The following is a 15,677-nucleotide window of genomic DNA, read 5'->3' as shown; positions in this document are numbered from 1 at the left end:
TAGTATTTATGCAAAGTTTTGTTCCGATATCTTCACTAGTGCTTACTTTATATATTGTATTGTGTATTCAGATCGTCTCTCAATTATATGGGATGCAAGAAAAATATTACAAACCGAATTTCATTGAAATTGGTTGAGTAGTTTCGGAGATATATATAACCACGCCCCTTTTATATTTTGTATACCACAGCTCTTGTTTTACAGCTCTTCTGCACCTTCCTTATAATGAAATTTAAGTTTTCTATTGGTTTTTCTTTCTGAATTAAAGCCTTTTTAGTAGGTTTCAACATAACCTTAGTATGGGAGGTGGGCGTGGTTATAATCCGATTTCCTTATTTAAGCTTAGCTTTAGTAGTTTATGAGATATGTACAAAAAACTTAGTAAAGGGCGGGTCCACGCCCACTTCCTCAGAAAAATTACATCCAAGTATGCCCCTTCATAGTGCGATCTTTCATGCCAAATTTTATTTTCATAGCTTTTTTTATGGCTTAGTTATAGCTCTTTATGTGTTTTCGGTTATCGCCATTTTGTTGGCGTGGCAGTGGTCCGATTCCGCTCATTTTCGAACTTAACCTTCTTATGATGCCAAGGAACACGTGTTCTAAGTTTCATTAAGATATCTCAATTTTTCAAGTTACAGCTTGCACGGACGGATAGACGGACGGACGGACAGACGGACGGACAGACATACATCCGGATTTGAACTTTACTCGTCATCCTGATCACTTTGGTATATATAACCTTATATCTAACTCGTTTAGTTTTAGGACTTACAAACAACCGTATAAAAAATCGTACGTCATTGTTTATGAAATACTTTCAGCTTCAAAACCTTTTAGAATTTTTTGGTTTCAGCTACTCATTCGGTCGGAATCATGTCAGTAGTTGGGGAACTTTTTTTTGGCACCTCTGAAGACATAACTCCAATATTTTTGTAAAAAAATAAATAGCTGAATATATACCTTATTATATCCAAAAAAAACTTCGAATTAGTCGATCTATTACTTTCTTTAAAAAAATAATGAAAATCGCCTAAATTTTTATGGATTACACTGGTATAGCCCCTTAAGATATTGAAACTGAGTTTCGACAGTTATAGATCACAATCTTTTGCGATAAGAAAAAACACGTAAAAAGCACGTATATATACAGAAAGGAAATGTTAACTTCGGTTGAAACAAGTTTCGTAGTTTAAGAGATCTGCATGAGTGCTTTTCAAATTTTATAAACCATTGGATATACTCCTACTGTGATCTGTACAAAGGTGAAGTTATGTAGATTCGACTCGAGTTTCTGTCCCACGATTTCTTCAAGTGGGAAACGCAAACCCGATTCTGGAGAAAACGAGTATACGCTTATATTAGATATATTGTCCAAAGTTAGAAAATGAGCTTTTTTAATAACTTTTTTCCCAATATTTCATGTAGGATAAGACCCACGCGGTTTTGGTGGTGACTGTCACAGTTTTAATTGATGGGTTGCTAATACTAGATCGCAAACTCCTGATGCGTTAACCACTGTGGAGGGCGGAGAGAAGGATATATGTGTAGTGGAAATGCATTTCAATGCACATTATCGCTCTTCAGAAATAGGTCCAGATAGAAAATTATGCTTTAGCGCTCACACAGACTGTATTCAAACACCTTACTTCCCCTTGTTACACTAACCTATTCGAACAAATCGAACTAGTAGTATTGATTATTATTTGCAGTTTCATAGCATACAATTAGCGTTTTGCATTTATATAATACTTAGAACCGATCAAATTTGCATGAAAACCACATGCAATATGTACATATGTCGGCAATGACTTGAGACATTTACCGCCAGACGTACACTGTCAACTTTGCAAAAGACAGTGTCAAAGTGACTATAAACACTCACGTTCGCAATAACAGCGTTCGATCATTATTTATTGCGGTAAATATTAGCAAGAACAAGCTTAAATTAGCAGGAAGCGTTGACAGGCGACAAGCATTCACTCGATGTCGGTTGGCGGACTCTTGTTACCGAACAGTGACGACAGCAAAGCCACCCAAAGTCTGAACTTTGCAGAAACAAATGTGCGTGAATTGCTAGCGAAATGCGTACACCATAACGGACTACTGACGGCAAAGCAGGGTTGCATAGAAACTGCAACATATTCACGTTGCCGCAAAACATTTGAATTATCATAAGCACGTTGCAGTCTGTCAACATGCCTTAACATTGCAACATGTTGCATGTGTTTTAAAAATGGCGAAATTCATCGAGTACTATGTATTCATGCCCGATGAACTTTTTGATTGACACAAACGTGCAACTGACGCTATGCAACGCGAAACGAACGCAACAGCAGCAACTCTGGCTTATTAAAATGTCATAAACAGACATTGCGGCAGGCGGCAATTTATAATAAAGTGTGCGTTTGTTTTTCTTGCAAACAGACGCCTGATAAAAAATAAAAGAAATTACCGCAAAGCGTGGAGAATTTGCAAAAATAATTGTTTAAATATGCAACATAAAAACAACGCGTAACTGCCCTGAAGAAATTACTGCACTGTGTGGTATTTGTTCTTAATTAAGGCTGTATCGTGTTGTAAAGTCTGAGATCATTTTTCGGTTGCACCGGAAACACACATTGCCTTCTTCTTTTCGCTATTTCTCTGTTCGCACTCCTTTAGCTTGCTAGCAATGTTTGCTGATTTTCGACCAGTTTTACTACTGTGACCAGCCAGTGTAATTCTACGGAACAAGAAATTGTTTCCAATGTTAAAGGTAAAGAGTTTTGGAAACATGTTTCGTAGGTTCTACTGTACTGAAATCTATGATTTTGAGTAGTAATAAATATAAAATGCAAAAGAATTTTACAAAAAATTTCGTTTTTTGTAATAAGTAGATATAGGAACTCAGAAGATTTCTTAGGTTTCGATTCAGCGTAATGTCGTTAATGAAAAGCTTGGATCACAAAAGAGTTGTTTGCTGACATAGCTTACTCCACTTTCGTCATTACTGGTGTTGCGGCATTTTACTTTTGAACAGCAGTCGAAAATTCAGTTTCTTCCAAAAATGATGATATAGTACAACTTTAATAAATTTGAAGAGCTGGAGTGAACGATATAGAATATCAGTTGGCAGTTTTGATGCGTCTTCGTGAATAAATTTGGTTGTCAAATATCGCCTTTTTTCCTATTGAATTTCGTGGCTATGTATAAAGCGCTTCAGAGCTCGTATCTGGCAATACTATAAATCTTTGAAAGGTTTTGACATAACGTACAAAAATCCGTTAGAAAAACGTTCCGTGAGATTAATGGTGTTTTGGGGGAAGGTACTCTATTACTTCGAACTGTGGAGGAATGTTTTCGACGATTCAGAGCGGGTGAAAACGACACCATAGATAAGTCTACCGGCGGCAGACCTGTGACGATGAATACCGATCAAATCATGGATTTGACGCAAAAAAAAAATTCTTGGCCGAATCAACACCTGCGATGTGCTGCTGAAACGGAACGAACTCGACCCATTTTTGAGCGGATGGTGTGTTGGCGACGAAAAATGGATCACATACGACAATATCAAGCGAAAACGGTCGTGGTCGAATGCCGGTGAATCGTCCCAAACAGTGGCCAAGCCGGAATTGACGGCCAGGAAGGTTTTGCTGTGTGTTTGGTGGGATTGTAAGGGAATCATCCATTATGAGCTGCTCCCATATGGCCAGACGCTTAATTCTACCAACTACAGTGAACAACTGGACCGCTTGAAGCAGGTGATCGACCAGAAGCGTCCATAATTGGCCAACAGGAAGGGTATTGTGTTTCACCAGGACAACGCCAGACCACACACTTCGTTGATGACTCGTCAGAAGCTACGGAAGCTCGGATGGGAGGTTTTATCGCATCCACGATATAGCCCGGACATAGCGGGAGATATTTGATAACCTAAGATATTTCCGGGATGGATTGATCGATTTTCCGCATATGTCCTCTTCGTTCAACTGACACTGAATCACAACTTTATAGATTAGATAGATTCAAGGTTTCGAGATTGTTGTCAAGCTTATCATGATATGCTAATACAGCGATCACAAAATACTTGAAATTGGGGGTACCACTGGCAAATATATATTTCTCGTAATGGTTACTTGAATTAAATGTGGAAAGAACAGAAAAGTGCACTCTGTGAAAGTAAATATATAAGGATGTTAGTTGTAGCGCCAAATAGCTTCTTGACCGCTTAAAAATCCGGGTTAGTCCTGATTATGTAGATCCGATTCTCTTGTAAACCGAGGGAATCGATACTATCTGTTGTGCGTGTTCAAAAGTTCAGGCGTTCTAGAAAATTATATTCCCAGATATCTAAAAACGGGATCTATGTACATATATCGAAAATATAATATCAAAATTATAATATTGAATGTTTTTTTCTAAAATATGTCATATCATACCCTTACATTGAAATAAATCAATTTTTGAACCGAGTATATATGTACTTATTAAAATGAATAATAAAGAGTAACCACATTTTCTATTATCTCACACCACTGTAATAATTGTTGCCACATTTAAAGTGCAACTCATGTGCGTATTAGTTATGTTTGCCGTGGAGACCTCACAAATCGTTTGGCACTAATTGCGATTTGCACTTGGTAAAACACCGTCAAGGATCCCTTTCTCCTCCTCCATTTATTTTGGACGCATTTCTATGCATGTATGTGCTCAGCATTTCTAGCACTTGCTGCCGCCTCAGCAGCGTCAACATCGTGGCTGCCACATGACATTTTCGTAATTAGTCAAGCGTATTGCATGCATTTGCTGCACGGTTGCATTAATGTTATTTGCGATGGCGCGATTGTCACGCCCCGCATATGTTGTTGCTGATGGTGTCGCTGATGTGGTTGGTCGCCATTCATTCGCGCATTGCCACTTTGAAACATTACTGAGCATTGCAAGTTGCTGATGACTATCGGTATTATTGGTGTTCTACAATATGTTTCAAGTGCGTGTACATGTTATTGCTGCTTTGAAATAATACATATTTATGTTGTTGTTTGCTATCGATTTTATTGATAAAAAAAATATTTGCTTGTACGTTTTAATTCGAAGTAAAACATATGCATGGTCTAATTGCAGTTGCCTACTTTTTCTTAATATTTTACTCAGATTCCGTTCTTGAAATATTCAAATAAATCTATATTGTAGAAAATATAGATTCTTGCTCAAATTAGTTTCCATTATATTGGTTCCAGCAATTTGTTTCGTCTTTCTATATTATTAATTCTTCCATTGAGACACACGGATGACTGGTCCCTCCAACGGAGTGGAGGCCTTCCCCTTCCTCGGCTTCCTCCGGCGGGTACTGCATCGAACACTTTCAGAGCTGGAAAGTTTTCGTCCATTCGGACAACATGACCTAGCCAGCGTAGCCGCTGTCTTTTTATTCGCTGAACTATGTCAATGTCGTCGTGGCACCTGTTGGCAAAAGTGATTTTGCGCTGGATTTCGAGGCTGACATTGTTGGTGTTGTTGATGCTGGTTTCCAGGTATACGAAATTATCTACGACTTCGAAGTTGTGACTATTAACAATGTCGTGGGAGCCAAGACGCGAATGCGCTGACTGTTTGTTTGATGACAGGAGATATTTCGTCTTGTCCTCATTCACCTCCAGACCCATTCGCTTCGCTTCCTTATCCAAGCGGGAAAATGCAGAACTAACTTGCGGTTGTTGCTTCCGATAATATCAATATCACCGGATGTATTGTGCTTTAGATTAGAGGGAGGAGGGCATACTTATGGCCGGACTGACAAAACTATACTGGTTCTATGTTCAATATGAATCTGTATAGTAGTGTATGCGTATCAAACGATTGTAGTTCAAATTTATGATCATTGATAGAAGAAGAATTTGAGACCAGTAAGCCAAAAATATAACTCAATAATTTTTTGCATAAAAACGTTTGGGATATCTTTCATACATTCGAATTCTAAAATATTGATAAGCATTCAAGCCTTCCCTTTGTATGTATATACAGTGGAACTTCCATAACTCGAACTTCTATAACTCGAAGGTCTCCATAACTCGAATTTTTGAATTTTCAATAGAAGTCAAATTTCATTCAACCAGGGGCTTTTTGCTTATAGTGTGTTCGACAAAATTATGTATTCCCTATGAATGTAAACACAAAATTTATTATATCTTTTAAGCAGTGAAATTTATAGGTTTGATTGTTTTGCTTATGGGTATATTGCATTAAAAAAATTAAATTTAATATTGTACATTGTTAGTTACAGCCAAAAGACTTTGAGACATGCTGTCTACCAATGTCAATCTATTTAAAATGTCTCATTTACTGGGATGACAAGAATATCGGACGAGCTTATCGTTCAAATATACTTAATAGGATTTAAGTCAGAGGTTTTGGAAGGTCATAGTGGGAGCCTTATCGATTTTTGACCGAAATATTCTTTCGTAACCCGACTTGTATGTTTGGGTTCATTGTCTCCCACTGGTATATTGAGTTATCTTCTAAGTCCATTTTTTGTGCTGAGGGCTCTAAATTTGTACTCAGCATCACTCCGTAGTACTCTCCCGTCATGTGCCTTCGATTAATACCAGATTTGATACACACCTGTAGCTACAACAACCCCAAACTAAATCATTTCCACCTCCGAACTTAATGGTGCGTTGGATGTACTTACTTTGGAGCCTTTCATGAATATTTTGTCAAGCTTTCTGACTGCCTTTCGAATTTTTTAATTAAAGCTTACGCGCATTACTCCAAATTAGTATTTCCCAAAAACTTTGGCGGCATTTGATAACACTTTTTGGCAAATTCAAATCAAGAAATATTCAAATAATAGTAAAAAATGTGATGAGGTATCCATAATTTTGTCGTATACTGTATAAGTAAGTTCAAATATGCTTGGAAAATATTAAAGGGTGCTTTGGATTCGTCAAAGATAAGAAACAATTCCGAGAATGGAGAATCAAACTCTTTTGGAGATAGAGTGACAAAAGGTTCTCGCTTTCATTCAGTTCAAATGGAAACTATTGGCGATAGTAGAGATTCAACTTAGCAAATTGAGGTCAATCGAACACAACATTAATTAATGAGACCACCTAATATGAACAAATTAGCAAAGTCTTAATCAATATTATCTTTTCTATTTGAAAAAAAAAAAAAATAAATTTTTTGATTTCTTAGACATGTAAATCGGTTGGCGAATCGAACACCGCATGTCCATTTTATAAATTTACTGGCTGTTCGGAACAAATTACAACCAAAAATATTTGTGCACCATAATTACTGAAAGATTCCGTACGAAGGCACCACTACTGAATACTTTCTTTTGGGAGAAAAAATCTGACTCACCTTTTTCTACTTCATTAAATAAATATTCTACGATATGTTTTGTTTGAAATATTTTAATATTTGACGTGGTTTTATTGTTTCTTTGATGATGACTTAATTGAATCTTAAATTATGTTTATTTGTAATTTAATTACATTTGTGGTTTACACTTTAAAATATACAACAACGCTGCTTCGGCTTATGATTTGACATTTGGATTATACATACATACAATTTATTTTATTCATTATTTCCTTTGATAAAATTTTTAATTAGTTTAGTTAATAAAATAAATAATTCTTCTTTTATTTATTGCAAACGCTCTTTACAATTACGATAATTACTTTAATTACTTTATTATAATTACATGCAGTACAAATATTAGCATGCTCTATTTTATACATATGTACATATACATATGTGCATACATAACACACGTACCATAAATTACATCACTAGTACTTTAGGCGGCTTATGAATCGCGCCATTTACATTTACAATATTTCCCTCCGGTTTGAGGAATTATCAGCGTGAGGACATTCAATGTCAAAATTGACTGAAGTTATTAAGAATATGTGATACATTCAGCAAAACCTGCCCACTTACTTCAAATGCGTTCTGTAGACTTCGCGCGTTCTTCCGCTAACGGCCTCCTACTATGGATGGGACGAACCCATGCGCGGCGGTCCGTATAGAGAATAGGGCGCGAAGTATTGCGCTAGCGCCGCATGTGGCGGCATTGGCAGGCCACTCAAAGCGCCAGGTGCCGAAGCTAGCGGTGGCGGCAGCATGGAGGGTTTGCCGTAAGGATGATAGCGTGCCGCAGAGAGGGGACTCAATGGTGGCGTTGGGTAGGTGCGCTGAAAGAGTGGATGCGTTGGTGGTATGCCGCCTGCTGCAGCAGCGCTCAGCACTGAATCAGGCAGCGATGCGGTATGCGTACGCAAGTGTTGGAACAGTTCATCGGACGTGCCGAAACGCTTGCCACAGTACGCCGCGTCCGCGCTGATCCACGAACAAACGTACGGCATTTGTGAGGCGGCGGCCAGCGCAGCCAATTGTGCATGATATGATGAGGCAGCCGCTGCGGCGACTGCAGCTGCTGCCGAAGAACCACCACCACCCAGCGACGATGATTTGCCGGCGTTACTCTCACACTGTGGACAACCAGCCGGGCATGGTTGGCCAGCGGCTTTGTTGAGAAAATGTGGCGAGGATGGACAGCCGGTGCAGTAGGGATCCCGACAGATATTCGGTGTCATCAAAGCGGCCGGATCGATGCCCTTCAGACGCGCGTAATTCAAGTAGGGATGCATTGCGGCCGCCTTGAACATCGGATGATGTTGTGACATGAGCGCACTAGCAGTCATTACGTCCATGGGATAAGACAAGCCACTCGTTGGATTGCCACCCGGATAGCCAGCATAGTAAGCGGCACTTCCTGGCAGCGAACCCGCGCTCGTTGTGGGCACGCCCGCCGCTGCGGCTGCAGCATGCAATGCCTTCACATAGTTCGCCTCTTTGGCTGCAGCTATAGCAGAGTCGGTAGCGGACTGCAGACGTGAATGGCTGGCAGCAGCTGCCGCAGCCGCAGCGCTAGGACTAATCTGTGCGCTACTGATACTATGACTTAACGCTGCCGATTCTTTAGATGACGCGCGTTGTTGTGGACTACTACTATTACTAATGCGTTGCTGCAGATCCATAACTGCGCTAGCCGTACCTATTGGTGAACTCTTTCGCAAACCATTGATGCCAGTCGCTGGCGAGTCTCGTTGTGAGGTGGCACTTTGGTTTGAATCACAACGTTGTTGCTGCTGCAGTTGTGCTGCATGCTGTTGGCCATTCAATAGCATTATGCCACCGCTGCCATTACTCTTTGGTGTACGCACTCGGCCGCCATTACCGATGAGATTTGAATTGTTCGCTGACGCGCTCGTACTTAGATTGGTGGCGCGCTCCGTTTCTGCTTCAAGTCTCTCTCGCATATGGTTATTGTTGGTTAAATTATTATTCGACTCATACGGCTTAAAGCTGGACTTGATGTGTTCGACGGACCCGGTTGATACGGACGATGATTGACTGCTCACTGGCGAAGATTTATCGCGTCCATCAGCACCGCTGGACTTCAATGTAGATTTGGTTGATTTCTCAATATTGGCAGCAAGCAATTTGGGATTGGTTGTGTCCGCACCGATTGCGCTACACGTCTGCGCCAGCAAAGCTAGCGGGCTGCTTTTGGCGTCCAGCTGTAGGAAGAAAGGGAAAGAAAATAATCATAAATAAGTGCTTCTGTATTGGAAATATATTATTTATTTTAATAATGTTGAAGTCGATTAGAGCTGTTAAGAGACAATACACTAAGTTAGACTTTTTGGATAACCAAGATAATAGAGAGAGTTCTGAGTTCTTATGAAACTAGTTCATTGAAAGTTAAGAAAGACTAACCCCATTTGTAAACCAATCGCTATAGAGAGATCGGAAAAGGAGCCAATATAAGCTCAATCGACTTTTTTTGTGAACCTGATGTCTATATAATTGTCAAGAATAAGTGTGCAGTGCGCCAAGTGAGGTCTTCGTTACTTAGTTATGTTTTCTTAGTTATGTTTTCTTTTGCTAGAATAATTTGGAGTTTCTAATAGGTTTTGAAAATGCTGAAGCGAGTAGGTAGATTCCACTTTCAATTTCACAAATAATTTTGAGGAATGTTGCCAAGTTGACAGTTCTTGGCTTGATATAAATCCAGGTCCTGTTAATTAGACCCCACTATTGTAGGAACCCAGGTTTTTATTGCCTAGTCACTCTGAGCAAAAGTGTCTATTCGTGTTGCATAATATACCGGGCATGATTCCCAATTATGCATAATGCTAGAATTTTTGACTCATCTTAAAGCTAGGAAACTTTCAGTTCTCAAAAAGATTTCAGTAATAATTGTGACTGGGTGGGCAGTCAGTAAGCGCAAGATTTCGCAGTAAGCAAGTTGCAAGTGGCGTAAAAATTAACGACATAAAATCTAAAGATAAACTAAATAAAAACGGAAGTAAATCGAGTGCTGTAAGACGTCGCTACACATACAAACATACAGAGACATAACCACTGAAATATTTATGGGCAAAACATCGTTACCGCGCCAGACTGTGAAAACGATCCAAAGGGGGAAATTTTAATGCGTAATGCATGCGTTTTCGCATCAGATAAGCAAAGAAGCAATAAAGCCGGAAAGTAAATGTCGGAAACTCACTCGCTGGCATCTATGTGTTCGTGCGTGTGAGTGTGTTCGTACTAACAGCATATAAAAACCACATAAAAATTGCACATTGTGGTTTGTTTAAAGACGGCAACAAAAATGTCATAAAATAAATATGCGAGTAAATATACAGGGTGTAACGAATTGAATGGATTTACTATATATATATAGTACAAGTACATATATGTACAAAGAATTGATATGGGAAAACAAAAATTCTCGAATGATTTGCTATTAAGGAAAACGTAGACGCCATAGATCAAAGACTTTTAAAATGTAAACCATACCCGTCCGTAACTTTTCTGGATGTTAAAGAGTTAGGAATGCCTGTTCAAATTGAATTTATTTACTTCAGTTGGATGGCATTGCTTTTCCGAAACTTTAAATAAAATTAGAAGTAAACTAACTAAGTGACCCTATATATAGAAAAGCCGCCAACAAGATGGCCGATAGCACTCACTATAGCTATAGTCTGCTCTCTCTGAGTTAAGTTTAGAAATATGTATATGTATTCATGTTTTTATAAATAGAATGACATCGTTAAGTGAACTAAGTGACTTTAATATTTCGTTGAATTTCTCAACTCTAAGCTGTTATGCCCATAGAGTTACTGATAATTAATTTCTCCTTTATAGTCAATATTCAGTTTTTTGAACAGTTTCGATAAGTTTTTTTTAACAGAAGGCATCTGTCAAATATTTATTCTTTATTTCATTGTGAACCGAAGGCTAAATACGCTCTGGATGTTCTACGAGCTTCTGGCCACATATATATATACATAGTCTGGTATAAGTTTGCTCTAAACATGTTACTTGTTAACTAAACATAAGTACTTATATGTAAAAGCTCCTTTTTGTACTGAGACCATCATATATGGTACATAAAGTGAGTATATTCTGTTTTACGATTCAGCAACTTAAGTGACCGAATGTGACTTTACTAATCGACATATTTGTATCCTCGAAACATGGCAAATATAATACTAACAAAAGAATATATGTATGTGCTCTTGAAGTCGATTAGGAGTATGAGCTGACAGTGCGTACATTCGCTCAATTCAAGTCATTTGGCTAAATGACAATTGCAATACAACAAAACTGTTGCGCAATGAAAAACGTGCGAGAACACTACAAAGAGTAAAGTGTGTTTTTGGACCGACAAATATAAGAATCTGTACGAGTATGAGGTAAAAGTAGGCGGGGAGAAGTTAAGTTAGTAAGTAATAAGTCAACATAATGTTTATGACTTTTAACGTTTTCGGTGTTGGCAATATATATGGATGTTGTGTATGTGTACACTGACTCTCAATTGAATAGGTTCACAGTTTGTTAATTAAATCTTGGTCTCAAATTTCAGCTTGTTCTGCAATTTTTTTTTACGTATTGTATTGAAATGAAGTGAACTCATCAAAGCAGTATGAAGTATGAGGTATTAATACTGATATCTTTATTTGAAATTAAAAGGATTTAGTGGTTTGTTAGAAATGTATGCTAGAAAACCAACTCGAAATTTCTACCAAAATCGTACAACATGAAGCTGCGTCCCAAAGATCTGTATTAACAGCTTTATAATCTTTTCGCACAGGAGTTAATTGATCACTTAACGGGCCTTTGCTCGATTAAAGCACTGACTTCGACTTAAGATAGGTTGTAAGGCTGTTTCCCAAAGGGAAACACATGTAGACTTTATAATACAGTCTTTTGTGTAGCCTGGATCCCTCCTAGATTAGCAATTAGGAGTCGAATAAGCGCTCTGAACCTACATTTTCTTTTTTTTATATTCTATATTCTTCTATATTCGCTATTTCGCGATCCTGCTCGAAAAAGTGAGATCCATGAAATCTCTTTCTTGATCTCGCAAAGGCGGGACATTTCAGAAGAAAGTGATGAGATGATTTCACCACATCCTCCTCTATGCAGCTTCTACAGCTAGCGCCCGGTAAGATTTTTAATCATACAGTGTGGATCCCGATGAGACAATGGCCAGTAGGAATCCCCACGAGTAAGGAGAGGTAAGGTTTATTGAGGGCGAAGAGCTCGGTAGACCTACGCAATAGGACAACGGTACTCCTACATGCTTCAATGCTTCTAATAGTGAGTCTGATGTTCTTGACCTTGCAAGCTCATCAGCCTTACAATTCCTCGAGTTTCCACAGTGGCCAGGAATCCCGACTAATATAATTGAAAATTATAACAGTACCACCGACAGTGAGGATAGGCATTCCTTAACCAACCTTGAGCGCTTAGTCAGTGAACTCAGGGCTAGTATCGCCGCTCTACGATACAAAATAAAAATCTAATTTTTGACCGGGAAGCATTTGTTCTGCGGACTGCATATGTTTCATCAAATGCTATAATGAAGGGAAATTTTTTAAATCCCCAAATTTGTGATTCTTCTTAACCTTGTAGAAAAATATGTATCTCATGAAAATCGTCAATTTGTTTTAAATGTCACAACCATTTAAATTTCTGACAATCCATGCGCCTATTCACTTGATCCACAGCGTATGTATCGGCCAAAAGCAATGAAAAACTGCCACTGCTACTCCTTGCAATTGCCGCAATGTGTTGTTCATTGCTCTTATATAATTGCTCACCGTCATCGTCATGTGGTTTACGCAATATTCATTGTCATCTGCGAAAGCCAGTTGTCTTTGTTTTTGTTACGTCTGTGAGATGCGATAAGAATTTATGATTTTGTTAATGTCTTTTTAGTTTCCTTTCGCGCTCCTGCTCGGCGTTTGGTGATTTCGAATTGCTTGCCTTTGTTGTACACATTTGGTGTTTTATTTATTTGCTTTATTTATTTATGGTTCGCGTTTTTTTGCTTGCGCATTCTTAATGTTGCCACTTTTGTTTGCACATTTGTGCATACTTAGGGATGTGGCATGCAATCTGCACTGCCAGCCGCCACAAAGATAAGATATTTACGAGTGTTCCATTGCGTTTCATAAGCTTTCGCGTTGGCAAATCTCATTTGCTGCATATAATTCTTACTTAATGTGTTTGGTGTTGCAAATTTTCTTTTTTGCTTTTGTATTTTTATTGCCCACAATTGCTGGCGGCTAGCGGGAAAAGTGTATGTGTGTGTATGTGCAGCGTTACAATGCTGCCACATTAGCGGTTATGCCGCTGCCGGCTCTATGCCACATTGGGTGGCGCGCGCAATATTATTTTGGCTAATTTATGGCGCAATTATTCTTGCGAAGTGTTGAATGTTGTGGATATTCATAAAACTCTACAAATGTTTGCTTGTTTAAGATTGCGCGCTTATTTTGGCCTGCTTTTTAGTGCCCAATTTCGCCTCAATAGAGTGTGCAAATAGACATCGCCAATTGCGCTTTCACTTTTCTTGGAGAAAACTTGAAAATCTGATATATGAGCATTTAGTTTGTCGAGGAATTACTTTACTTTTCAGAAAAATTTTACTATTAGATTTTTTAAGAATTTTCGAAAACTGAATTTTATACTCTAACAATATTTTGCACACCAGTGTGATAATTTCCGTCAAAATACAGTGGAACTTCTCTAACTCGAATCACCATAATCCACAAAAAACTTCGAGTTAGAGAGACTTCAAGTTAACATGTATTCTGTAATTTTGTTTGATTGGCTTTTGACGTATGTATGTCCCTTGCCTTTGTTACATGATTATCGTTTTACATGATAATCATATATTTAATATATATTTTGTTCGCCTCCATATGATGTAGAGACTCCTTTAAAATTTCCCGTCCATAGCAAAATTTTAAATTTTGTATTATGCCCTGGTCGAAAAGTTCGATTTATGGAAGAAAATTTGTAGGCAATTTGACTTCTATTGCCAATTAAAAAGTTCGAGTTATAGAGATCTTCGAGTTATAGAAGTTCGAGTTATGGAAGTTCCACTGTATTTCATAATGAAAAATTTACTTAAATGTTTTAAAATATATTATAAATTGTTCCAGACATCCGGCAAAATGTGATGATATCTCCAGATCTCATAAGTGAAAATCAATCCTACTTAATTAATCGAATAGAATTCGTGAATCTAAAATAGAAGATGCAAACTGAAGCAAATAAAGGCAGAAATTTAAGATAAGAACAGATAATATAAGAGAGAAATCCCTGATACATATGATAAAAGGTGCCGTTGATAAAGCTGTTGTAAAAGCAATCCTCGGACCATGGAAGAACTGAATACAATAACTTGTACCGAAATAAAGCCTGTGCCATTGATGATGCTCCAAAAAGAAAAGGAAAAGGTCGAAACAAATACAAATAGAAAGCAAAGCTTCGCTAAATGTAGTGATTTTAGGATATACTTTGGTGCCATTAGACCATTTTAGATGAGTTTAACTGTTGTGACAGACTTAAGTAATTATTTAAGATTTTTTAATTGATGGATGCTGGCTCATAAAGTCTGTTTGCTACAGAGTTCAACAAGTCAACAAGTGGGCACGACCGGCAACACTGGATCATCTGGATTAAAAATATGTGCCTTTGCCTATCAAAATTATCGAATTTGACTCCTCGCCCATTTATTGGGTTATTGGAGTACTCTGATCATGGAGGAGCTGAAAACAATTATTCGTGCCGAGCTCAAAGCTATGTCACCCGTCGAAAAAATAAATATATTTACATATTTGTTAATAGAAACATTTTCGTGGAGCTGAATTGAATATCTGGTGCTATTTGCCGTGGAAAGAGCCAGTTATATGATTCTATGTTTCAACAGCTGAGATAATTTGTTCGATTCACTACTCTCTAACGCTTGACGAATCAAATTAGCGTATATATTTAAAAATAATTAAAAAAAAAATTTTATCTTCTTGAGAGATACAAATTCAAAAATTATCTAGATATTTCCAGCTGGATTTATCATATATGTTGCTGGTTATAAAACCATTTAGTAATTAGCGATATAAAATTTATAAGCAGCTAAAAATAGACGCCACTACTATATCAACTTCAAAGCAATATAATGCAACTTGCCGACACTGATTTCGCAAGACGTAATAAATTTCTATGGTTTATGTGTGCAACAATAAAATATTTTATGAGGTTATTGCACGGCTAATTTTAATAGGCGTCTTCGAATTCGCAAAGCATTGAAAGTGCAC

At 37.9% G+C, this 15,677-nt stretch overlaps 1 protein-coding gene across 3 annotated transcripts in view; it reads right to left on the bottom strand.

Annotated features, from left to right (window-relative positions):
* Window positions 1-7,689: 7,689 nt before the first annotated feature.
* LOC105212558 (zinc finger protein Elbow) overlaps window positions 7,690-15,677 on the bottom strand; it is a 90,173-nt gene continuing 82,185 nt past the window's right edge. For all 3 annotated transcript variants that reach the window (XM_029040347.2, XM_054226506.1, XM_029040349.2), the window contains exon 4: window positions 7,690-9,578. In XM_029040347.2, coding sequence (XP_028896180.1) covers window positions 7,986-9,578 — 1,593 coding nt within the window. In that variant the 3' untranslated portion in view covers window positions 7,690-7,985. The remainder of the gene's footprint in view (window positions 9,579-15,677) is intronic.

Source organism: Zeugodacus cucurbitae, chromosome 3 (assembly GCF_028554725.1).
Source record: "Zeugodacus cucurbitae isolate PBARC_wt_2022May chromosome 3, idZeuCucr1.2, whole genome shotgun sequence".
NCBI classification, from domain to species: domain Eukaryota; kingdom Metazoa; phylum Arthropoda; class Insecta; order Diptera; family Tephritidae; genus Zeugodacus; species Zeugodacus cucurbitae.
Note: the sequence above shows the minus strand (reverse complement) of the source record. Positions and strands in the feature narration are given on the sequence as shown.